The sequence below is a fragment of the Nipponia nippon genome, unplaced genomic scaffold (assembly GCF_047370975.1).
Source record: "Nipponia nippon isolate SJK-2023a ecotype South Korea unplaced genomic scaffold, ASM4737097v1 scaffold_7, whole genome shotgun sequence".
Classification (NCBI taxonomy): Eukaryota; Metazoa; Chordata; class Aves; order Pelecaniformes; family Threskiornithidae; genus Nipponia; species Nipponia nippon.
The window spans coordinates 53,046,977-53,069,386 of record NW_028262391.1 but is presented as its reverse complement, the minus strand read 5'-3'; the positions used below and the strand labels follow the sequence as shown (position 1 = coordinate 53,069,386).

The 22,410-nt window shown below is 70.7% G+C and overlaps 5 protein-coding genes across 6 annotated transcripts; 2 read left to right on the top strand and 3 right to left on the bottom strand.

The window, feature by feature from the left end:
- Window positions 1-11: 11 nt before the first annotated feature.
- TMED6 (transmembrane p24 trafficking protein 6) lies at window positions 12-2,910 on the top strand. The gene is made up of 4 exons (XM_009477396.2): window positions 12-377; window positions 1,533-1,659; window positions 1,878-2,029; window positions 2,228-2,910. The coding sequence occupies exons 1-4, from the start codon at window positions 183-185 to the stop codon at window positions 2,450-2,452; spliced, it is 699 nt and encodes a 232-aa protein (XP_009475671.2). The 5' UTR covers window positions 12-182; the 3' UTR covers window positions 2,453-2,910.
- A 112-nt stretch (window positions 2,911-3,022) lies between these two features.
- On the bottom strand, window positions 3,023-4,232 carry NIP7 (nucleolar pre-rRNA processing protein NIP7). Its single transcript, XM_087738822.1, has 5 exons — window positions 4,126-4,232; window positions 3,961-4,047; window positions 3,655-3,793; window positions 3,446-3,586; window positions 3,023-3,360 (listed from the first exon to the last, which is right to left on the bottom strand). Exons 1-5 carry the CDS (start codon window positions 4,179-4,181, stop codon window positions 3,241-3,243), a joined length of 543 nt encoding a protein of 180 aa, XP_087594948.1. The 5' UTR covers window positions 4,182-4,232; the 3' UTR covers window positions 3,023-3,240.
- Window positions 4,233-4,277: 45 nt separating this feature from the next.
- Window positions 4,278-8,305, top strand: COG8 (component of oligomeric golgi complex 8). Of its 2 annotated transcripts, none has more exons than XM_087738806.1 (5): window positions 4,278-4,603; window positions 4,925-5,132; window positions 5,209-6,027; window positions 6,628-6,796; window positions 7,962-8,305. In XM_087738806.1, the coding sequence occupies exons 1-5, from the start codon at window positions 4,278-4,280 to the stop codon at window positions 8,117-8,119; spliced, it is 1,680 nt and encodes a 559-aa protein (XP_087594932.1). In that variant the 3' UTR covers window positions 8,120-8,305. The 2 variants fall into 2 exon arrangements, with proteins under 2 accessions (XP_087594932.1, XP_087594931.1); XM_087738805.1 differs by lacking the exon at window positions 7,962-8,305 and adding an exon at window positions 6,894-7,243.
- Window positions 8,306-8,734: 429 nt separating this feature from the next.
- On the bottom strand, window positions 8,735-12,194 carry VPS4A (vacuolar protein sorting 4 homolog A). The gene is made up of 10 exons (XM_087738813.1): window positions 12,172-12,194; window positions 11,702-11,813; window positions 11,485-11,632; window positions 11,341-11,402; window positions 10,972-11,091; window positions 10,644-10,800; window positions 10,146-10,294; window positions 9,914-9,995; window positions 9,459-9,819; window positions 8,735-9,125 (listed from the first exon to the last, which is right to left on the bottom strand). Exons 1-10 carry the CDS (start codon window positions 12,190-12,192, stop codon window positions 9,024-9,026), a joined length of 1,314 nt encoding a protein of 437 aa, XP_087594939.1. The 5' UTR covers window positions 12,193-12,194; the 3' UTR covers window positions 8,735-9,023.
- A 1,796-nt stretch (window positions 12,195-13,990) lies between these two features.
- On the bottom strand, window positions 13,991-21,899 carry SNTB2 (syntrophin beta 2). Its single transcript, XM_087739641.1, has 7 exons — window positions 21,440-21,899; window positions 17,026-17,236; window positions 16,427-16,637; window positions 15,765-15,907; window positions 15,420-15,616; window positions 15,076-15,257; window positions 13,991-14,921 (listed from the first exon to the last, which is right to left on the bottom strand). The coding sequence occupies exons 1-7, from the start codon at window positions 21,864-21,866 to the stop codon at window positions 14,829-14,831; spliced, it is 1,464 nt and encodes a 487-aa protein (XP_087595767.1). The 5' UTR covers window positions 21,867-21,899; the 3' UTR covers window positions 13,991-14,828.
- Between the last annotated feature and the right edge of the window lie 511 nt (window positions 21,900-22,410).

Here is a 22,410-nt window from a genome sequence, read left to right as displayed (position 1 = left end):
CTGCACCGGCTCCCGCTCTGCCCCGAGATCACCTTGAGGAGCGGAGCCCATGCTGTGCTCCTGACCCCAGCCCCGGCGCTGCCGAGTGCCGCTGTGGAGCAGTTAATGATTACCCCTGCCACCTCGGGTCCCCGCTCCTGCCCTGCTCCGGCAGGAGGGAGCACCGGAGGCTGGGAAGCAGGATGCTGCTGCTGGTGCTCCTGGCGCTGCTGGGCCCCGCCGGCTGCCCCAGGACCGAGCCCCTGAGCGAGTCTGGCCAGGAGCCCCTCTTCCGCGGGGCAGATCGCTACGATTTTGCCATCGTCATCCCCGCCGGCACCGTGGAGTGCTTCTGGCAGTTCGCGCACCACAGCGGCAACTTCTTCTTCAGCTACGAGGTGAGTGTTGCGGGACGCGTCCCAGGAAGCTGTCGGCGCGGTGCGGCTGCCGGCGGGGTCGGGGAATGGCCGTGCTGGATCGGTCCTGCCCGGCGGCTCCGCAGCTGGTGCCGGCTGCCTCCTCCAAGGGTGCTGCAGGTCCTGCAGCCGGCAGTTCTCTGTCACCCCGGTCCTGCAACCAGGCTTACGGGTGGAAGGAGACCCTGTGGGATGAAGACCACATGCGGGATGAGCTCCAGACCCGCCGCCCCCAGGGCGGAGGCGGTTTGCCTTGTGAGGGAAAGGCCCTCGGCTGAGACAGGGAATGGTTGCAGTCACTTGGATGCTTCATCTCAGGGACCGTGCTTTTTTAGGCAATTTCCACCATCAATCCCATTTATTTTTTGTAAATACCAGTTTAAAGCCATAAAGCGGTGCTGCGAGCCCCGGCCATGGTGCCAGAGCACCCGGAGCTCGCTCACGGGGAGCTGCAGGGCGTCCCGGCACGGCGGGGAGCTCTGCCCTTCGCTGGGCCAGCTGGAGGCTGTTGCGTGGCCCTCGGCTCTCTGAGCCACGGCTGGAAGGCACGCCGAAGGTCTCGGGCACAGCCCTATCTGCTTCTCCCCGTGCTCCGTCCCCTTCCCACAGGGAAAACTGTGGCCCTTTTATCTCCTGTTTACACTGGGTTGAGGGAGAGCCCGGGCACGGCCGTGCCTGGTGCTGGCAGCTTCCCCCCGGCTCTGTGCTTGGCAGAGCAGCCCTGCGGGAGCACGGCACGGCCCTGGGGCTCGGCCCAGCTCCATCTCCCAACGCTCTGGCAGCATCGGCAGCACCGGCAGCACCCAACCCAGGCGGCAGGGAGCCGGGCTGGGCACACGGGGTGGGAGACGCGGAGTCTGCGCAGCACCGTGAGCAGGCGTTGGGAACCGTGGGGTTCATTACCCAGGGCTGCAGGTTGCGGGGTTTTACCTTTACGTGTAGCTGGCAGCTCGCTGGAGGCTGTTCCTGGCCTCAGCTCACAGTGACGAAGGGCGCAGCTCCCCACAGACCCCAAACTGACCCCCAGTAGAGGCGCTGGGTCCGTGCCCTGCACCCGAGGGCTCCCGTGGGCTCCCATCGGTCTCCTGGGTGCAGAGTCAGGCCCACGAACGCCCCTCAGGTGTTGCCTGTCTCCAGGTCCAGCGGGCGACGGGGATCGCCAACAGCAGGACCATCCTGGCCACGGCAAGCGACCCCAGCGGCTTCCAGCTCGGCGCTTCCCAGCACGTGCGAGGACAGATCAACTTCCTCACCAAGGAGACAGGTCCCTGCCCCCCCGGTCCCTGCCCGGCCCAGCTGCAGGCAGGCAAGCAGGAGCAGCAGCTCCGAGCCTGCCCGGACGCCCAGCGCTTCCCAGAGCCTTGATGGGTCAGATCAGGCCTCCCTCCCTAGCAGGGAGGACGAGGATCGAGCGCTGGGGCCGGGTCTGCCTGGCAGCGGCTCTTCTACTCAAGGAACAACGGTCCCCGTTTCTCTCTGCAGGTTTTTACCAGCTGTGCCTGGACAACCAGCAAAACCACTTCGGCTTCATGCAGGTGTATCTCAACTTCGGTGTCTACTACGAAGGCTTTGACGTGGAAAACAAAGACCCGGGAGAGGAGAAAGAGCTGAACGACACCCTGGGGGCCATCGAGGTGAGCGTCAAGGCGACCACAGGGTGCCCCGACGCGGCGGGGACGGGCACGTCCCCCCAGGGGAACCGAGAAGGGCATTTGCCGTTGGCTGAGCTGCGGCTTAATTGAACGCTGAGCCCAGCGGGCAGCTCTGGGAGCGGCTCTGCCTGCCCCAGGCTCTGCCGCAGCCCCGCTGCCGAGCGCCCGCCTTTCCCGCAGGTCAGCATCCGCAAGCTGCAGCTCAACATCTTCCACATGTGGCGGTTCTACAACTTCGCCCGGATGCGGAAAGGGGCCGACTCCTTCCTCCTGGAGTCCAACTACAACTACGTCAACTGGTGGTCGATGGCTCAGAGCTGCATCATCGTCCTCTCCGGGGTCCTGCAGCTCTATTTCTTGAAGCGCCTTTTCAACGTGCAAACCTCCAGCAGGCAGAAGTGCTAGCAGCGCCCGGAACCGCGGGCAGGACCGCTGCCCGCAGCGCTCGGTAACCGAGCCGCCACTCTGCCCCTTCGCAGAGCAGGAGGGAAGGCCGCATCCTGCCTAGGGGAGGAGGAAGGAGAGTTCCCCCCGCTCCTGCCTCTGGCTGCAGCCCTGCCTCGGCTGAAATCACCCCGACAGAAGAAAAACGCGACGCGATCGCCTGAGCTTCATGTGCCGGGTCGGTTTGTTACATCCCTGCCCATCGTTACCGTGTCCCAACGCGCCTTTTCTGCCAGAAACCCAATAAAGGAACCCCTGGCACACGCTCTGGGGAGGGATCGCAGCCGCCTGCCTGCCGTCCGTCCTCTGAAAGCCTGGCTGAAGCAAGTCCTGCCTCGCGGTCCTGCCCCATCCCTGCCCTCCCGCCCTGCCAGCCCAGCCCCGGGCCGCGAGCCTCCCCCCAGCCTTGTCTGCCAAGCCCAACGCAGTGCGTCTCCCCTCTGGAGTCGCACCCCGGTGCGTCGCGCCGCCCCAGGCAGGCAGAGACCCGCAGCGACCCCCCCGAGGCTCCGCAGTAGGCAACAGGCACCGTAGGAGAAGGAACGGGCTTTATGTGACGGCAGGGGCAGGGCCGGCGGCGGGGAGCCGCTCCTCGCGCTGGCAGCAGCCCCCCGGGGGTGCGGGGCCACGCGCTGGCAGCTCCCGGCCCCTCCACCCCACTCGGGGTGGGCTCCCCGCGGCTCCGCGCGCCGCTGCTGCGCCGAGGGTGCAGGCCGAGGTCCATTCTACCCAGAAACGCTCGAGGTCCCTTAGGTCAGCGTGTCCTCGCTCCGCACGTACTCCCCGACGTCGGCCTGGTGGAACACGACGATGGCCATGGGGTCCACCTTCCGGCACTCCTGGGTGGACTTGGCGGCCACCCCAAAGCCCTGCGGGGGGACGAAGGAAAGGTGAGAGAGAGTTTTCCCTGCGCCCCAGCCCTGGAAAACGCGGGGGCTGCGCCAGGGGGCTCACCAGCGGGACGTCGGCCATGGAGTACACCACCACGCCCTGGTACTGCGCCGTGTTCTCGGTGATGCGGCCCAGGCCCGACTTCAGGACGTGGTTGCCGTAGAGGAAGGACTGCTCCGAGCCGGGCTTCACCCACACCTTGTACTGCAAGAGAGAGGCAGGGCGGTGAGGGGCCGGGGGGCCCGGCGGGGCGCAGGGGGGGCCGCTCCCACCTTGGCGTAGGGCGCGAGGAACTCCAGGGCCGTCACGCTCAGCCGGAACTTCTGCGTCTTGGTGAACTTCCCGAAGCAGGTGCCCAGCGACACCAGGCTGTCCCGGGGGACGCTGGCCGCCACCTTCAGCAGCTTCTCGCTGGGGGGGGGGGGGCGGGACACAGAGCTGGAGCGGCTCCCGGGGCAGCAGCCCCCGGTACGCCCCACTCTGTCCCCGGTACACCCCGCCCGGCCCCCGGTACGCCCCGCTCGGCCCTGGTACGCCCTGCCCGGGCCCCCGGTACGCCCCGCCCGGGCCCCGCTCACCTCAGGTAGTAGACGCGGTCGCGGTGCAGGCGGAAGCAGTAGGTGCCATCGGGCCGGTCCACCAGCAGCTGGATGTTCTCACCGATGCTGCGGGGACAGAGGCCGTGAGCCCGGTCCCCGGCTCCGCCCGCTCCCCAGCCCTCCCCGGTGCCCCCGGGCCCTCACTATCTCCCCAGCTTCTCGAAGACCGCCCGCGTCTCCGCCTCCGTCAGCGGCCGCATCGCTCCGCGCCGCACACGCGGGGCCGCGGCGGAACCGGAAGCTGCGGGACCGGAAGCTGCTGGACCGGAAGTGGAGCGGGCGGCCAGAGCGGCGCGATGGCGGCGGTGGCAGCGGAGGAGGCCCGGCTGCTGGCCTGGCTGCGCGGCCCGGCGGCGGCGGGGGGGCCCGGCGGCCCCGAGCTCTCCGCCTACGTGGCCGAGCTGGCGGCGCTGGGGCTGGCGGAGCTGGGCCGGGAGCCGGGGCGCTTGGCGGCGGAGCGGGCGCGGGTCGGGGCGGAGACGCGCCGCCTGGCCTTCGAGCACTACCGGGCCTTCATCCGCTCCGCCGAGTGCACCGGCCGCGCCGGCCGCGGCTTCGGCGGCATCGAGAGCCGCCTCGGCAGCCTGCTGGACCGCCTGCCCGCCCTCCAGGACGCCTGCCGGTGCGGGGCCGGGGCCGGGGGCGGCGGGGGCAGGCCGCGCTGAGCGCTCGGGTGGGAGCGGGCGGGGGTGGAAACGGGGGAGGGAGAAAGGGCTGGGGATGGGGTGAGGCTGGGTTCGAGGGGGCAGGGGCAGCCCCGGGGGAGTCCGGGGAGCGCTGGGGGCAGCCAGAGGGGTCCTGGGGCTGGGCCCAGCGAGGATCGGGGCCGGCCGTGACTGGGGGTGGAGGCAGCGCTGGGAGGGGGCCGGCGTGGACGGGAGGGGCCCAGGGTCCACCCGCTGCAGGGGGGACCCCAACACTGATCCCGGCACTGATCCCGTAGGAACTTCATGCGTGACGCCGAGGAGATCGCCTGCAGCCGGCGCATGAACAGCCTGACGCTGAACCGGCACACGGAGATCCTGGAGATCCTGGAGATCCCGCAGCTCATGGACACCTGCGTCCGCAATGGCTATTACGAGGAGGCGCTGGAGCTCGCTGCTTACGTGCGCCGGCTGGAGAGGAAGCACAGCAGCATCCCCGTGATCCAGGTAGGCCCTGCTCTGCCCCTGCCCCATGGCCGCCCCGCGCCCGGCCACTGCAGCTGAGGCCTCTCTCCCACCCCAGGGTATTGTGGATGAGGTGCGCCAGTCCGCCCAGCTGATGCTGAACCAGCTCATCCAGCAGCTCCGCACCAACATCCAGCTGCCAGCCTGCCTGCGGGTCATCGGCTACCTGCGGCGCATGGACGTCTTCACGGAGGCCGAGCTGCGCATCAAGTTCCTGCAAGCGCGGGACGCCTGGCTGCGCTCCATCCAGGCCTCCATCCCCGATGACGACCCCTACTTCCACATCACCAAGACCATCGAGGCCTGCCGCGTCCACCTCTTCGACATCGTCACCCAGTATCGCGCCATCTTCTCCGACGAGGAGCCGCTCCTGCCCCCCGAGGGGCAGGCCCTCAACGAGGGGGCCATCTTCCACGGCTGGGTGCTGCAGAAGGTCTCTGAGTTCCTGCAGACGCTGGAGCGCGATCTCCAGCGCGGCGTGGGCGGCCGCCTGGACTCGCTGCTGGGGCAGTGCATGTACTTCGGCCTCTCCTTCAGCAGGGTGGGGGCTGATTTCCGTGGGCAGCTGGCCCCCCTCTTCCAGCGCGTGGCCGCCGCCGCTTTCAGGAAGGCAGTGGAGGAGGCGGTGGAGAAGTTTCGGGAGGAGATGAATTCCTACACGCTCATCTCCACCCCGGCCGTCCTGGGGGGCAGTGCGGGGGTGCCGGTGCCTGCGGCACAGCCGGGGACGCTGCAGCCACCCATGGTGCTGCTGGACTTCCCGCCCCTTGCCTGCTTCCTCAACGGCCTCCTGGTCGCCTTCAACGACCTGCGGCTCTGCTGCCCCGTTGCCCTGGCCCAGGACGTCACTGCCTGCCTGGAGGAGGCGCTCGGCGAGGTGAGGCACCCCGGGGACGAAGCTGTGCCTTGTCCCGGGAGAACACAGGGATGGGCTCGCCCTGCCCCGAGTATTCATAGGAGGGAATCATGTGGGTTGGAAAAGACCTTTAAGATCATCAAGTCCAACTGTTAATGTGGCACTGCTAAGGCCACCACTAAACCATGTCCCCAAGCACCACATCTCCCTGGCTTTTAAATCCCCCCAGGGACGGGGACTCAGCCCCTGCCCTGGGCAGCCTGGGCCAGGGCCTGACAGCCCTTTCGGGGAAGAAGTTTTTCCTAATATCCAACCTAAACCTGCCCTGGCGCAGCTTGAGGCCGTTCCCTCTCGTCCCATCGCTTGTTCCTGGGGAGAAGAGACCGACCCCCCCGGCTCCAGCCTCCTTTCAGGCAGTTGCAGAGAGCGATGAGGGCTCCCCTCAGCCTCCTCTTCTCCAGGCTGAGCCCCCCCAGCTCCCCCAGCCGCTCCTCCCCAGCCTTGGGCTCCAGCCCCTGCCCCAGCCTCGCTGCCCTGCTCTGGCCACGCTCCAGCCCCTCCATGGCCTTCTTGTAGCAACTTAACAACTCTCTGAGGAATTAACTCTTCCTTTCGCCCTAGGTGACCAAAACCATCCTGGCCTTTCACCGTGCGGAGGAGGCTGCTTTCAGCGGGCGGGAGCAGGAGCTTTTCGCCCAGTTCTGCACGGCCTTTTTGGAAGATCTGCTGCCCTACCTGAACCGCTGCCTCCAGGTCCTCTTTCCTCCGGCACAGATCGCGCAGGCGCTGGGTGAGACCCCGGGGGCTTCTGTCTTTGGTGGGGGGAGATATCGGGGTCCCGTCTCGCTGTTGTCACCTCACCCGAGCCCCCTCTCCCTCTCCGGCAGGCATCCCCCCCACCCAACTACAGCGTTTCGGCCGCCTGGGCCGTATCGACGTGGTCGCCCTCAGGGAGCCGCTGGCTTTTCTCCTGCCGACGCCGGAGGAGAGCAGCACCCCGTGCCCAGAGGGGGATGCCGACCCCCTTCCCGGGGAGCAGGGGAACACCCCGGGGGGGGCTCCGCTGCCGGATAGCCCCGCGCTCACCGGGTAGCTGGGCCGGGCTGGGTCACCCCTGTCTCTCTGGGAGCGAAGCGGCCCGCTGCCTGCACCCCTGCCCGCGGCTCCTGCCTGCACCGGGCAGCCCTGCGCCGGGCGCTGCGCGGTCTTCCCCGCCGCCAGGAGTCGCTCTGCCGCCCCGTGGTGCCCCGCGGCTGGAGGCGGGCTGCGCGCGCAGGCCGGCCGAGATGGCGGCGGCGCTGGCGGCGGGGCGGCGGCTGGCGGCCAGGGCCCGGCCGGGGCCCCCGGGCCGCGGCTGCGGGGAGGCGGCGGGCTGGGGCGAACGGGAGCGCTCCTACTGGCGGGCGTTGCGGCGGCGGGTGCTGGGCCCGCCCTCGCCGCCTTTCGCCGCCCCCTGCCAGGTGGGGACCCCGGTGCTGCGCGCCGCCGCCGCCGCCGTGGCCCCGGAGCGGTTGGGCGGCCCCGAGCTGAGGGAGCTGGCGGCGGCGTTGGCGGCCGGGCTCCGGCGAGGTCCCTGCCTGGGGCTGAGCGCCCCGCAGCTGGGCGTCCCGCTGCGCGTCTTCGCCGCCGAGCTGCCCGCCGCCCGCTGCCGCCGGTACCCGCCGGGCCTGCGCCGCACCCACCGCATCGAGCCCTTCCCGCTCCGCCTGCTCGTCAACCCCGCGCTCCGCATCCTCGACGCCCGCCTCGTCACCGCACCCGAGGGCTGCGCCAGCCTCAAGGGCTTCTCCGCCTACGTCCCGCGCCACTGGGCCGTCCACGTCTCCGGTACGGACCCCGCCGACCCCGGGTGGGACACGGCCCTGGCCCCCCGCCCTCGCACGGGTCCCCCCTTACCCCTCCACGGCGGCCGGGCCCCCTCCCCCGGCTCCCACCGCCACTCTCCCGGGCAGCAGGTGTGGACGAGCACGGGGAACCGGTGAGCTGGGAGGCGACGGGCTGGGCCGCCCGCATCGTCCAGCACGAGATGGATCACCTGGACGGGATCCTCTACATCGACCGCATGGACACCCGCACCTTCACCAACGTCGGCTGGATGGAGCTCCTGGACTGACGCCCGCTGCCTCGGCTCTCCGGAGTGGAGCCGTGGCGAAGCCCCGGGCATGTGCCCGGGCCCCGGGGCTCCTCCAGCGCGGTGCTGGCCGCCCGTCCTCGCCCTGGCGAAAGAAGCGGCACGGAGCCATGGCGCCGGGGGCTCCCATTCAGCTTTATTGCAGGCAATACACTCTGTGAGGACTCAGCGCGGCTCCTGGCCCTTCCTCTCCGCCTTTCCCTGCCCGGCTGCTCCCCAGGCAGGCTGGGGGTTGTAGTCAGGGCCTGGGGCTGAGCCCAGCACGGGGCTCCAGGATGGGGTGGGGGGACACGGGGTGCTGGCCATGGGCCTGGGGGGGGTCACCGGCTGGCAGGAGCCCTCAGGGCTTGTCCCCAGGCTGGGGGCTGCTCCGAGCACCACGTGCTCTGGGGGGGCAAAGCCCCGAGCAGCCCCACGCCTCCCTGCCGCGGGCACAAATCCCTGTCCGGGACGGCTGGAGCGCGGGGAGCCCCGCACCCCACCCGGGGACAGGCAGAGCCGGAGGCCTCGGCCCTGGGGCAGTGGGGTACGGGGGGCAGGGGGCCCGGCTGGGCCCCCCAGTGCGGTCAGAGCCTCAGGGAGGGGCCGGGCGCCGGCTGAAGCTTTTGGATTGTTTTTATTTTCGTATAAACAAGACAGAACCCAAAGCAGCATTAATTTAAAAAATAAAAAAGAGCAGGAAGAAGAGTGGGGCACAGCCGAGGGGGAGCACCCGGCCGCCTAGGCCATGCTGGGCCCCCCCCCAGTAGTGTCAGCCCCCCGGGGCCGTGCTCCCCGCGCCCCGCCGGGTGCTGCAGTGCGGTGGGGGATTAGTGAGCGGAAGATGAACCCGTTTGGCACAGCGGGGGCCCTGCCGCCCCGGCCCCACGCCCCACGCCCCCTCCCCTTAACCTTCTTGTCCAAAATCCTCCGTGAATTTCTTCACCTTCAGGAGGTCGTCAGCGTTCACGGTGGGGCGGGTGGTGGCCAGCGAGCGCAGCATGTCCGACTGCAACAGCGGGAGCGGGGGGCTGGGACCCGGCGCTGGGTGGGGACCCCACCACGGCCGTGCCAGCGGGCGCCTCAGCCCATCCCCGTGGGCCTCTGGGCTGCTGCCACAGGCCGGGCGCTGCGCCCCAGCGAGGCTGGGGGCCTTCACCCCGCAGCGGTGCTGGCTGGGAGCCGCCCGGAGGAGCCCACCCAGACCCTGCCCCAGCGCCCAGCCCCGCCCTGGGCGCTCAGCGCCACAGCCCTGCCCCGCGCTGGGAACGGGGAACCGGCAGGGCCGGGGCAGCAGCATTGCTGCTGGGCGGAGCCGGGCGCTGGCGGCGGCCGCACTCACCATGCAGACGATGGGCTCCATCAGCTTGTCGCTGGGCACCTCCATCCAGGTCATCTCGGTGGCGCCCGGGTCGCCGGGCGAGCACGGCGTCAGGAGGTCGTCCACGAAGGCGCCGGGGGTGGTGCGGGAGGGACCCCGGACTTTCTTGAAGTGCGTGGCCGACTGCACCTTGCGGACGGGCTGCATCAGGGCGTCCCGCACGATGATGCTGATGTCGGCCCCCGAGTAGCCGTCCGTTTTCCGGGCCAGCTCCTGGATGTTGGCGTCCGTCAGGCAGTGCGGGGTGTTGCCCAGGTGCAGCCTGAACATCTGGGCGCGGGCCGCCTCCTCGGGCAGCGGGATGTAGATGCGCTTTTCGAACCTGCGGGCAGTGTGGGCAGGCAGGGGGGTGAGCCCCACGCTGCCAGACCCTGCCGGGGTACAGGAGCGAGGCGGGGGAGCTATGCCCTGCTCACCTTCTCCTGATGGCCGAGTCCAGCACCCAGGGGATGTTGGTGGCACCCAGCACCAGGATCCCGTCGCTGCTGTTCCCCACGCCTGCCCGGGGACGCAGGAGGTTACAGCTCAGAGCAACCCCCAGGGAACCGCGGGACGCAGGCGTCCGGCAGCTCCCCCCGTCCTGCTCCCCCCCTCTCCCTGGCCCCCCGTCCCCGCGCCGGCTCGTCCCGCCGGGGCAGCCTCGCGCACCCTGCATCTGCACCAGGAACTCCGTCTTGATGCGCCGGGCCGCCTCGCTCTCGTTCTCGTTGCGGGAGCCGCACAGCGAGTCCACCTCGTCGATGAAGATGATGGAGGGCTTGTGCTGCCTCGCCAGCTCAAAGAGGTTCTTCACCAGCCTGGGCACAAAGGCAGGGGACGGGGTCCCCACTCAGGGACCCTCCGCAGCACCGACACCACCCAGAGCCCACGCCAGCCCCGGGGCGAGGAGCCGCCGGCTCTTCCTGCCCCTGCCGCCCCGGCAACCCTGCGCTGGCAGCGAGGAGGCGAGCGCCGTGCCGGCAGAGGGGCCATCCCCGGCCTGCGGAGCCTCGGGAGGGCCCCTGCTCCCCCCCAGAACCCGTTATCTGCGTTAACGGGGTTCACCGATGCCGCCGGCTCCCCTGCCCTGGCCAGAGCTCCGGCACTGCCAGCCCGGCCAGCGGGGAGCCAGCCCGCAGCAGCCGCGCATCCCTGCTGCCAGCTTACTTCTCGCTCTCTCCCAGCCACTTTGACATCAGGTCCGAGGAGGACACGGAGAAGAAGGTGGAGTTGTTGGCCTCGGTGGCCACGGCCTTGGCCAAGTAGGACTTGCCGGTGCCGGGGGGCCCGAAGAGCAGGATCCCTCGCCAGGGCGTGCGCTTCCCTGTGACAGAGGCCAGCGTCACGGCTCCCCCTTCCCTGCGCAGGCCTCATCCGCGTGGGCCCGCAGGGACACACGTCCCCGCTGCTCGGGGTCACCTCCCTGCCCCAGCTGCCGCCCCACGGCGCCTTCTCCGTGGGCGAACAGCAACTGTGGCACTGCCGCAATGCTCACCGGTGAACAAGTGTGGGAACTTGATGGGCAAGATCACGGCTTCCTTCAGAGCTTCCTTGGCTCCCTCCAGGCCGGCCACGTCACTCCACCGCACGTTGGGCTTCTCCATCATGATGGCACCTGCAAGGGGTCCCACGGAGACTGGCACCGCGCTCCCGACGTCTGCCGAGAGCCGGGGGAGCCAGAGCCCCTCTCCCTCCCCGTGCCAAACCCCCCCACCCGCACCAGCCCCACCGCCCCTCGGGACGGAGCACGGCTTGGGGGCTCCCCCGGGCTGCAATCCCCCAGCCCGCCCCCCTCCCCGCAGCTTCCCCTGGGGAATCCCTCCGCTGAGCCCCTGGCAGCCAGCGCGACCCTGCAGCCCCTCACCCATCAGCTGCTCCTGCAGCTTCTTCTTCTCGGGGTTCTCGCCCTCGCTGTCACTGTCGCTCCTGGGGAGAAGGGACGCGGGTCAGGAGAGGGACCGGCCCCGCTCCGCCGCCGGGCAGGGGGGGCCCCGGCAGCCCCACGCACCCCTTGTTGTCATTCTGGGACTCCTTCACCGGCTTCTTCCCCTGCTTGTCCTTGCTGCGCAGGTACTCCTTCAGCTTCTCCGCCCGGTCCAGGTACTGCACGCACTTGGCTCGGATGCTCTCCTTCGCCTTGTCGCTGTGAGCCTCATCTGCAGAGACCCCCCCCAGCATCAGCCGCGGCCCCTCCGGAGCCCCCCGAGCCCCCGGCCCCGGCTCACATTTGATGGCGTGGAGGAAGTACTCCACGGCGTGCTGGTACAGCCGCAGCGCCTCCTCGTAGTTCTTGGCCTTGTCCTCCTCGGTGGCTTTGGTGACCAGGTCGATGGCTTTCTGGCGGGGGAGGGCGCAGGGCCGTCAGCCGGGGAGCGGCACCGGGGCGGGACGAGGCCCTTCCCCAGCCCCGAGGAGGCCGGGCCGGGCCGGGCCCGCTCCCCCCCCCCCCGGGCAGCCAGCGGGGCCCCTGCCGCAGCGCCCGGCGGGACCGGGCCCCCCCCCTTCCTCCCCACCCGCCCCGCCGGGGCCCGGCACCGGGGCAGGCGGAGGCCGCTCCCCGGCCGGCACCGCAGCGGCGCCGGGCGACGCCTCCCCGGCGCGGCCTGGCAGCGGGGCGGCGGGAGGCCCCGCCGGGGCCCGGCCCGGGCGAGGCGCAGGCCGAGCCCCGGCCCCGGCAGCCCCCGGCCCGCCGCACCTGCAGGGTGGACGTTGTCATCTCATCGCCCGGGGTCGCCGCTCCTGGCGCGGCCCGGCCCGGCGGCGGCGGCGGCGGCGGCGGCGGCGGCGGCGGCGGCGGCGGGGCCCGCGGGACCGCCCGCGACTGCGGCGCTGCGCGGTGGCGCCCCCTGCTGGCGCCCGCCGGCACCGCCCCCCGTGGGGCGGGGCTTCGAGGGACACGCCCCCCTGCCCGTGCCCCGCCCCTCAGGCCCGCCGGTGCGCACAGACCGACAGACGGACACGGAGACGGACACACACAGACACACAGACACACGGACACACAGACACGGACACACACAGACACACACACGGACACACAGACACACATGGACAGACCCAGGGACACACACAGACGCACAGACACCGACAGGAACACAGGCACGGACACAGACACACGGACACGCAGACACAGACACACATGGACACACACAGACACACGGACACACAGGGACATGCAGACATGGACATGGACACACAGACACAGATGGACAGACACAGGGACACACACGGACACACGGACACGCAGACACGGACATGGACACACAGACATGGACACACACACACAGATACATGGACACACAGACACACAGATGCACACAGAGACATGGACACACGGACACACACACACACACACACACAGATGGACACACACGGACAGACACACGTAGACATGGATAGAGAGAGACAGACACATGGACACAGACAGACAGACACACACGTACACGTGGACACACACTGATGGACACACACAGACACAGACCCCTGCCCCCCCCAAGGCCCTAGAGCACGCGCGGGCACACCCGCACACCCCCGTGTGCCCCTCCACACGCGTGTGCCCCCACAGCCCCACGTGTGAGCACACACACACACACGCACCTCCCAGCGCCGTGCGTGCCTGTGCACCCCGAACACCCGTACGCGTGTGCACGCACCCCCACCTACGCGCCCTACAAACACCCGTGTGTGTACAGACGCCGACAAACCCGCGCGTGTGTGCGCACACCTACAAACCTGTGTGCGTGTGTGTGTGCACGCGAAGGCAGAGGCACCGCGCAGCCACACCCGTGTGCACCCCCGTCCCACCTGCACACCCCCGCGCACCCCCACACAGGATACACCCATGCACACACCCACCCATCCCTGCACACGATACACCCGCGCGCATGCACACACACCACACCCCCCCCCCCCAGGATACACCCGCAGATGATACACCCGCACACACTCCCACCCCCACCCACAGAGCCACACAGGCTACACCCGCGCGCGCGCACACACACACACAGAGCCACACAGGATACACCCGCACCCCCACAGCCACACAGGGTATACCTGCGCGCACACACACACACACACAGCCGCACAGGATACACCCGCACACACCACACCACCCCCCCCAGGATACACCCGCTCACACACAGCCCCAAAGGATACACCCGCGCACACACACACACAGAGGATACACCCGCACCCCCACAGCCGCACAGGATACACCCGCACACACACCACCCCCCCCCAGGATACACCCGCACACACACAGCCGCACAGGATACACCCGCGCACACACACACACACACACCCCGCACACAGCTGCACACCCCCCTACACACACGGAGGATACACCCGCACACCCACAGCCGCTTCCACACCCCAGTCCCCCAGCACCCCCACGCCGGGCTCTGCCCAGTCCATCCCAGTCCTGTACTGGGCAGCCCAGCACTGCCCACTCCCCACCCTGTGCTGGGCCGGGTACTGGCCCCCCGCCCCCCCGCCCCCCCGAGCGAGCGGAGGCCACGGCCGATATAAATAGCCATTTACAAAGAATACAAAAATAGAAGGGGCCTGCGGCGGCGGGGGGGAGCGGGACCTGTAGTGCTTGTGGGTAGGCCGCAACCCCGGGGGCTGGGGACCCCCGGCGTCACCCCCCCGGCGTCACCCCCCGGCGTCACCCCCCGCCCCGGCCAGCGCAGCCCCACGGGAAGCAGAAAAATGTGCGGAGTTTGGCTGAGGGGGACCCGGGGCCTCGGCCGGCAGCGGGGAGCCCGGGGGGGGTCCCGCTCCCACCGCGCCCAGGGCTCCCCCCAGCCCCCCGGGGTGCGGGAGCTGCCCCCCCCCAGGGAGGGAAAGTACAAAAAGTGAAAAGTGCATCAATCTAGACGTCCTGCCCCAAAAGGCAGGGGCCTGCGAGCCCCCGGGGCTGGGGGGCCCGTGGGGACGGCGGCCCGAGCCCCGTCCCACGTGGGAACAATGCGACCCCCCTTTGCGGGGAGCCCTAAGGCAGGGAGGGGGCTCCCCCCGACGCGGGTGGGGTGGGGGGCACCCGGGGGTCCCCCCCGAGCACCGGGGCCGCGCTCGCCCCGCTGGCAAGGCACAGGCGGTGAGATCAGCGATGGCTTCAGGCCCAGGGGGGTTAAAGCTGGTGTCTGCGCCCCGGTGCCCGCCGGTCGGGGGAGCAGGACCACCGGTGGGGAGCAGGAGAGGCTCACCCCCTCCCGGGGCAGCCGTCCTGCCGGATCCCTGGCGGCACTCAGGGCGGCGGGTCCCGGCCCTGGCAAGGCACTGGGGGGGCAGGGGGGTCCCTCCGCTTTCCCCGGCTGGTTTGTGATGGGGGAGGCGGGCGGGGGCCGGGGCCGCCTACGCCAGCAGCCCCATGCGGGTGACTTTGGCCGAGAGGAAGGTGTGCAGGACGAAGACGATGGGCTTGGGGCAGGAGTGCAGGTCCAGCGCCTGGGGGGGGAGACGGAGAGCGGCGTCAGCACAGGGGCACCGGGGGTCCCGCAGCTGGGGCTGGGGGCTCCCAACCAGCGGCACCGAGTGGGAGCCACCCCTGGAGGAAGAACCCCCCCAAAATGAGGGGGTGTCCCGGCTGTGCCCTCCTCACCAGCTCCCCCTCAGGGCCTCCGAAATCCAGGTAGAGGGTCCTGATGCCGTCGTCCGCCGACATTTTCAGCCTCTCATAGGGGTAGCGGAAGAGGACGCTGCCGCCCGGCTCCTCCCGGCTGATGGTGAAGCCGCCCTCGTAGTGGATGGAGAGCTGCACCTCCTGCCCGCCCAGCGTGCAGCCTGCGGGCACGGGCAGGGCTCAGCCCCGCTGCCCGCTCTGCTGCCCGCCAGACCCCCACCACGGAGCTCCCCGCCGGGCCGCCCAGGCCCCGCTGCGCCCCTCGCCACCCCAGAGCCCCGGGAGGGAAAGGGGGGAGCCCCGCGGGTCCCCCCAGCACTCACCCACGGACACCTCCTTGATCAGCTCGGCGGCGGCGTGGCAGCCCTGCACGAGAACGCGCGTCCAGGAGGAGAGGTCGCGGTGGGTCTCCACGCGGAAAACGTGCATCTCCACACCCTGGCGCGAGCCCGTCCGGGTGGCGAAGGTGAGCTCCGAGCCCAGGGCAGGCGAGCGGCGGCCCGAGCCCGAGTGGACCAGCCTGGGGGTGAACAGGCAGAGGGGTGGTCAGGGACGCAATGGCATTTTGGGGTCTCCCTCCCTGCTCCGGCGGGAGGCAGAGCCAAGACAGGAGCGGAGGAGCTGGATGCAGCTGAGGGGAGCTGGTCCCCCAAGCCCCCGCAGCCCACCTGGTAGCCACCAGCGGGTAGCTGTGGCAGGGGGAGGCCCAGGCGTCCCTGGTCCAGGGCATGCCGTCGTACAGCAGCAGGTCCTTCTCCGTCACCGCCATCAGAACCGGCCGCCACTGCTGCCGCCCTCCATCCAGGCGCGCCTGGAAGAGACGGTGAGGGGCACCGGGGGCGGCAGGCACCCGCTGCTGCCTGGGCACCCCGCTCTCTGCACCCACAGCCGGGCTGACCCCAAGCCAGCGGCTCCGCATTGCCGGGGTCTCGGCAGCATCCCTGTAAAGCCGTGCAAGGCGCTGCCAAGGCCGGCCAGCCCGGAAAGCCGAGCCAGGAGCAGCCCTCGGGGGATCCCGCTGCCGGGGCCAAGCTCACCGCGGTGCTCGGGCAGGCGGCGGCTCTCGGGCAGTGAATTTGCGGAAAAGCGAGGGGGTGATGAGTGTCTCCAGCCGGGAAACCCCAGCAGGAGAAGGGGGCTGATGGCACGGGAAGCGCTGCCTTTGCCGGGGCGCAGCCAGCCAGGGGACGTGAGAGCAGCCAAGCCCAGCGCTGAGGCCGGTGGCAGGGCTCTCCGGCAGCTGCACGGCTGCAACCACAGCCCCACGGGTGCTGCTGTCCCCGGGGACGGTGCTGGGCAGCATCTTTGGCACAGCCCCGGTGGCGCATACCTGCTCAGCCAGCCAGGCGATGTGCTTCACCTCCCTGCCGCCGGCCGCGGCGCCGCCGGTGCCCAGCATGGCGTTGAGCTCGGCCAGGACCTGGGGGAGCAGGGCGGTGATGTTGGCGTGCAGGGCCGTGAACCAGGAGTGCGCGGTCGCCGTGTCCTTGCAGCGCAGGATGAGGGTGTTCCTGCTGTCCGGCGAGTGCAGCTCGATCAGCCTGAGAGGGGATGTGGCGCTGGGTGGGACGGGAGCGGCGGCACCCGGCTGATCGTGCCCCCGCCCGTGCCCAGACTGGCAAACTGGCCGCACTGGTTTGGGGCTCCAGCCGTGCTGGGGAGCCACCAGTGCAGCCTGGTACCAGCCCTGCCGGCAGGCCAAGCTGGGGGGATTTGCAGGGCCCCCCCGTTCGGTAGGCAGGGGAGGCTGCCAGCCGCCCCGGGGGGCACGGCGCTACCCCGGCCCCAGCCAAACCGCCGGGATTTCCCTTTGATGGCTCAGCGGGGAAAGCAGGAGCTCATGGCCCTGTCCGGGGGGGGAGTCCATGGGGCAGGGGGCTCCCACAGCCACCAGGCTTGGGGGGGGACGCAGGCAGCCCCTGCCCTCACCTGTTCTCCAGGTCGGGCATGCTGAGGTTCCTGGCAGCGAAGCACATCTTGAGGGGGATCACCTTGCGGTCGCGGGGGCCCTGGTGCTGGGGGGAGCCCGAGTCCTCGCTGCCGCTCAGGCTGGGCGACTGCGGGGCAGCCCCCTCCCACGGCAGGTCCGACACCAGCGAGGGCTTCTTGATGTAGGGGGTCACCTCCCGCATGAACTTCACTGGGGGGGGAGCGGGGAACAGGTCAGGGCTGGGCAGGGGTCCTGCACCCCGACGCCACAGCCCTGCGCCCCGGGGATGCTCTGACCGTCGGGGCGTCTTGTGTCCCCCCCACACGCAGGGGGTCTCGGCCAGCCCTGGGGGGGCTGCAGGGCCTCCCCCAGCGGCACCAGCACAGCCCGTGCCCCAGGGAGCTGAACTCGCCCCCGGCCTTGTGCTGCAGGCAGCAGGCAGAGGACAGGCAGCAGGCAGAGGACAGGCAGCAGGAAAGGGGGCACCCTGCCTTCCCGCCCCGGGGGGTGCGGCAGCCCGAGAGCCCTGGGGACCGGCCCAGAGCGTCCCACCCTGCCCCGAGACAGAGGTGTCCCAAGTAAAGGACGGGTGCCGGCAGCTCATCCCCATTACCGGCAGCCGGCGCGGGCGTAGGAAAGGGAAGGCAGCGCAGCACAATGGGGCCGGGCAGGAGGTCAGGCTGCAGCCCATCCTGACCCGCCCCGGCCACCACGCTGCGAGGACGGCACCGGCCAAGTTTCCAGCGCCGCAGGGGTCGACGGCGGGGCTGACCCCAAGCTGCCGCTCACGCCTGCCAGCAGCCTGCCGGCAGCCTGCCTCCGCTCCCGGCAGGACGAGGAGGAGGAGAAGGGTTGCAGCCAGGACATCCCGGCTCCACACTCCTCTCCAGGCTGGGCAGGAAGGAAGGAGGCACCGGCTCCTGTTCCCCTTGGAGCGTCCCTCGCCAAGCACCACCCAGCCCTGCCAAAGCAGAGCCCCAGCGAGGCGCCAGCACCCCGGAGCCCAGCTCCGGACGGGGCGAGCAGGAGCCAGAGCCGGGGAGCCCAGCTCATCCAGCCCACGGTGCTGCCATGGGCTCACCAGCGCCAGCCGCCACGCTCAAGGAAAGCCAACGCCTTCAAGATGTCAGGGAGCGTCAGCAGAGCCGCCTGCCAGAGCGGGGACGAGGCCGTGCGGGACGGCACGCTCGGCCAGGCTGGAAAGCTGCAAGCGAGCGCTGACAGCAGCCTGGGACGCGCCGCCCACAGCCGGCGCTGGACCCCTGCCCGCCGCGCTCCCCGCCGGACACGGCTCCCCGGCCAGCACGCTGCCGGCACGCATGCCGTGAGAGAGCCAGGAGAGCCGCCCGCCTGCGCCGAGCCCGAACAGCAACATCCACACGCCCCGGGGCAGCGGGGAGTTAAAAACAAACAAAAAAAAAAGCAAATAAGCTGTAATCTGCCATGAAGCGAAGCTCCCTGCTGCTTGGGGAAAGCGGTCACAGAGCCGGCACGACCACACCACAGCCAGGCCAGCCGGCACACCGGCACTTCGCAGAGCGGGAACGACAGCGTGGCGGGGCCCAGGTCCCGCTCTCGGCCGGTCGTGCCGCTGCTGGACCCCGCGGTCCCACGGGCAGGCGCCTGCTGTGGCCCAGGGCTCACCCGCTGCAAGTCCCCCTGCCGCGGGGGCTGCCGGCGGAGATGCCAGCAGGGATGGGGAGCGGGCAGGCCGGCCCCCCGCCATCCCGCCGGATTTGCTGAGCCCGAGCAGCGCAGGGCTGCCACGAGGCGCTTGTCCTTGCTGCAGGCAGCAAATGAGTTAATATTAGCCTCCCGCCGCGCTGATCCCGGGATTACTGCCGTCCCCACGCACCCCTAATCCTGCTGCCCGGCCGGGCAGGTCAGGGCAGCGCTGCGGGGCAGCGGCAGCTCCTGCTGCAGGGCCGCTCAGCAGCTGTTTGCCAGATGTGGGCACCTGCCTCAAGCACCGGCCGGGAGCCCAGCACCCTCCAGCCAGCCCCCGGCAGGACTCCAGCGCGCCATGCCAGTGCCAACCTCCGCCAGGGCACGGCCACTGCCTCCCCGAAGGCCAGGCTCGCCGAGAGCTCCTGGAGCCGGCAGTGGGGGAGCCGTCGGTGCGGGAGCCCGAGCGCCGTGCCAAGGCGCTGCCAGAGGACCGTGGGCCACGCCGATGGCTCTCGGTGGTGGCTGGGACCAGCAGGCAGCTGCTGCCAGGCTGCGCCAGCTCAGCCACCGTGCTAAGCGTGCCCCAGCACCGAGCAGATGCACGGGACCGTGTCTGCCGGTGGGGACAGCAGCAGAACCGGCTCCCTGCTTTCGGGGGGACACAGCCGCGGCACATACAGGAGCACAGGGCTCCCCGCGCCAGCGGCACGAAACTGGCACCAGGGCAGTGGAAACTGCCACCACCTCTTCTGCTTCTGGTGAGCCGGCAGCCGGCACATAGCTGCCCCGGCACAGCCGCTGCCGTCCCGCCTACGCTCTCACCGCAAAGGAAACCCGGCCGCCGCCTGCACCCCTCGCCCAACCTGCCGCAGGAAGGCGGCTGCTCTGGCTGCGCGGCAATGCTGGGTGAGCACCGGCCGAGCCCCCGCGCGCTGCCCGGACGGCATCGGTCCATCCTCGGGGCCAAAGACCCCTCCTGCCACCGGAACCCGGAGGGGAAACACCGCAGAAGTTTCCCCACATTTGCACGTGGGTCAGCTCTTGCAACCAGCCTTCCCCTTTGCCGGCTGCCAGGCCTGCCCGCCTGCCTGCCGGCCGGCAGCTCTGCCCGCAGCTCCCCCGCCGAGGCGGAAAGGCTCCCTTCCCCCAGCGTGCTGGAGCGCGCCGCGCGCCTGCGGTCACCCCGGGAGGGAGGTGGCCAGCACGGGTCCCCATGGCCAAACCCAGCGCCCAGGGCAGGGGCCACAAGCCCCACCGGGGTGCCGGCACAGGGATGGTGCTCCCGCACTCCACCGCCGGCCCTGGCGAAGCCCCTGCGAGCCTGCGAGCCCTGCCTGCCAGGGCGGTCACACCTCCAGGGGCTAGCGAGGACGGGGAGGCCAGGGTGGCAAAGGTCTTCCCCAGCTCCTCTCCAGGGCCAGCAGCCGCCAGACAGCGTCCCCGGGCCGTGGGGCAGCCACAACCATCAGAGAGGCAGCCCCGCAGCCCTCCGGCAGCGAGGAGCACCCCGATGCTGGCCCCGGCGGGAAGGGGCGGCTGCTACGGCACCCATGGAGGAAGCGGGGGACAAGCAGCCCGCAGGGCCGGGGCTCCTGTGGGAGAGGATCAAACGGCTGGCTGGCGTGAGACGGGAGCGGGGGGAGATGGCAAATCCGGCACGGGGGAGCCATGGGGGCTCCCGCTGCCTCCGATGGCGGACACCGACCTGCCAGGTATTTAAGAGCCAAGCCCAAGGCTGTGGCTTCTCCACGGCCCCCGCAGCCGTGGCCGAGCCACACAGAGCCGCCCCGTGCCGGGTGCGGCCGTGCCAGGGAGCCCATCCGCCCGCCCTTGTGCCGGCACAGTGTGCCGAGAGCAGGCGGGTGAGCGGGAGTGCCCGCCACCAGCGTCAGCCCAGCCCAACCGGGGATGGGCGATCGAGCCCAGTGCCCACGGGGCACCGCGTCCACGGAGCAGCCCCGCACACCAGCGGACAGACGGCCTCACCGGGACACCAGGACGGTGCGGGTGGCACCACGGACCTGCACGGGCCACCCTGGCCCATGGCACAAGCCACCGTGCTGCCGGGCCAGGCGGGTCCTGCCCGAGCTTGTCCGTCTGCCGGGAACAGGTCGGGCAGGAGCCGGTGGCTCCGCAGGGCCAACCCTGAGCCGGCTGCGCCGCGGGCACAGAGCCACGGGGCCACGGGCAGACCCCAACCCGACCCCCCGGGGCCACGGCCCTGCCTGGGGACTCAGGGGGCACAAACGCCCACCCCAGGGGCTCCGTCCCCAGAGCTGCCATGGGTGACACCCTGTCCTGGGGGGAGGGACACCCTGTCCGGGGGGGGAGGGGGGACACCCTGTCCTAGGCGGGGGGACCCCGCAGCCGGGGGACCCCAGCTCTGCCCCGGGGGGACCCGGTCAGCGGAGGTGGTGCCCGGTCCTTGTCCCCAGCCGGGAGGGGTCCCTGTCCCGCCGCAAGCATCAGCGCCCCGGCCGGGGAGGGGACACCCCGGTCCCGGTCCCCGTCCCAAGCGGGGGCACGCCAGGGCCCGGTACCGGGGGCTTTGCGGGGGGGACGCATGTACCGTGACCCGGGTGGGGTCCCACAACTGGAAAACGGGCCCAAGGGGGGGTCCGGGAGCCCGGTGACAGCGGCAGGGGGTGTCGGGACACCCGGTAACTGGGCGGGTGGGGCACCCGGGAGAGGAGGGAGGGAGCACTGGGGGCCGATACCGGGGACGGGGGGGGGGTTAGCCGGTACCTTCGAGGATGACCTCCCTCCCGGCTCGCTTCAGCGCCTGGACGGCTTGATCGTGGGTGGCATCCCGGAGATCGACGCCGTTAACGGCGAGGATGGCGTCGCCCAGACGGAGCGCCCCGCTCCGTTCCGCCGCCAGCCCCGGGAAGATACGTGAGATGAGCACCGGCATACGATTCTCCCGACCTCCCTTGATGCTGATACCGAGCCCTCCCGCCTCCGCCTTCACCACCCGCACCCTCCGCACGCAACCGGGCGCCGCCTCCGCGTTGCCGTTAACCACGCCGTTAAGCACCGCCGCTTCGCCGCCTCCCGGTTCCGCCGTCAGGCTCAGGGCTTCGCCGCTCAACTCCGCCGCTACCCGCACCCAGCGTTCCCGTAGCAGCAGCTCCAGCAGCCCCGTTTTGCAAGCCCGGGTCCACACGGCCATGCCGCCGCCGCCGCCGCCGCGCACCGGGAGAAGGGGCGGGGTTTGGAGAAGGGGGCGTGACCGCGCCGCCACGCCCCCGCCGGCATGGCGCGCTGCGGTAGGCTCTGCGCTGCGGGGGAGGCGGGGCTGGGACGCCCCTCCCCTCCCTCCGGGGCGACCAATCGCAGCAGCGGCGGCGGCCCGCCGCCGCTGCTGCGATTGGTCGCGCCGGAGGGAGGGGTGACGAAGCCACGCCCCGCGCCCTATTTCCCGCCCCGCGCTTTATTTCCCGCCCCGCTCTCCATTTCCCGGGCTCTGCGTAAAGCCCCGCTTAACAAAACTGCGTTCCCCGCTTGCTCGCCTATTTCTAAGGGGAGCGAGCCAGCAGCCGTTCCTAGAGCCCGAATTTTCCCCTCCTCAGGGAGGTGGAGATGGTGCAAAGAGGGGGTTTTGGGGAAAGGAGCCCCCCAAACCCCGCTCCCTCCAGGCGCAGATCCGGGGTGCCGCCTTGTCCCCGCAGCCACGGGAGGAGGACCGTGGGGCAAGGATCAGGCCCGAGCCCGCA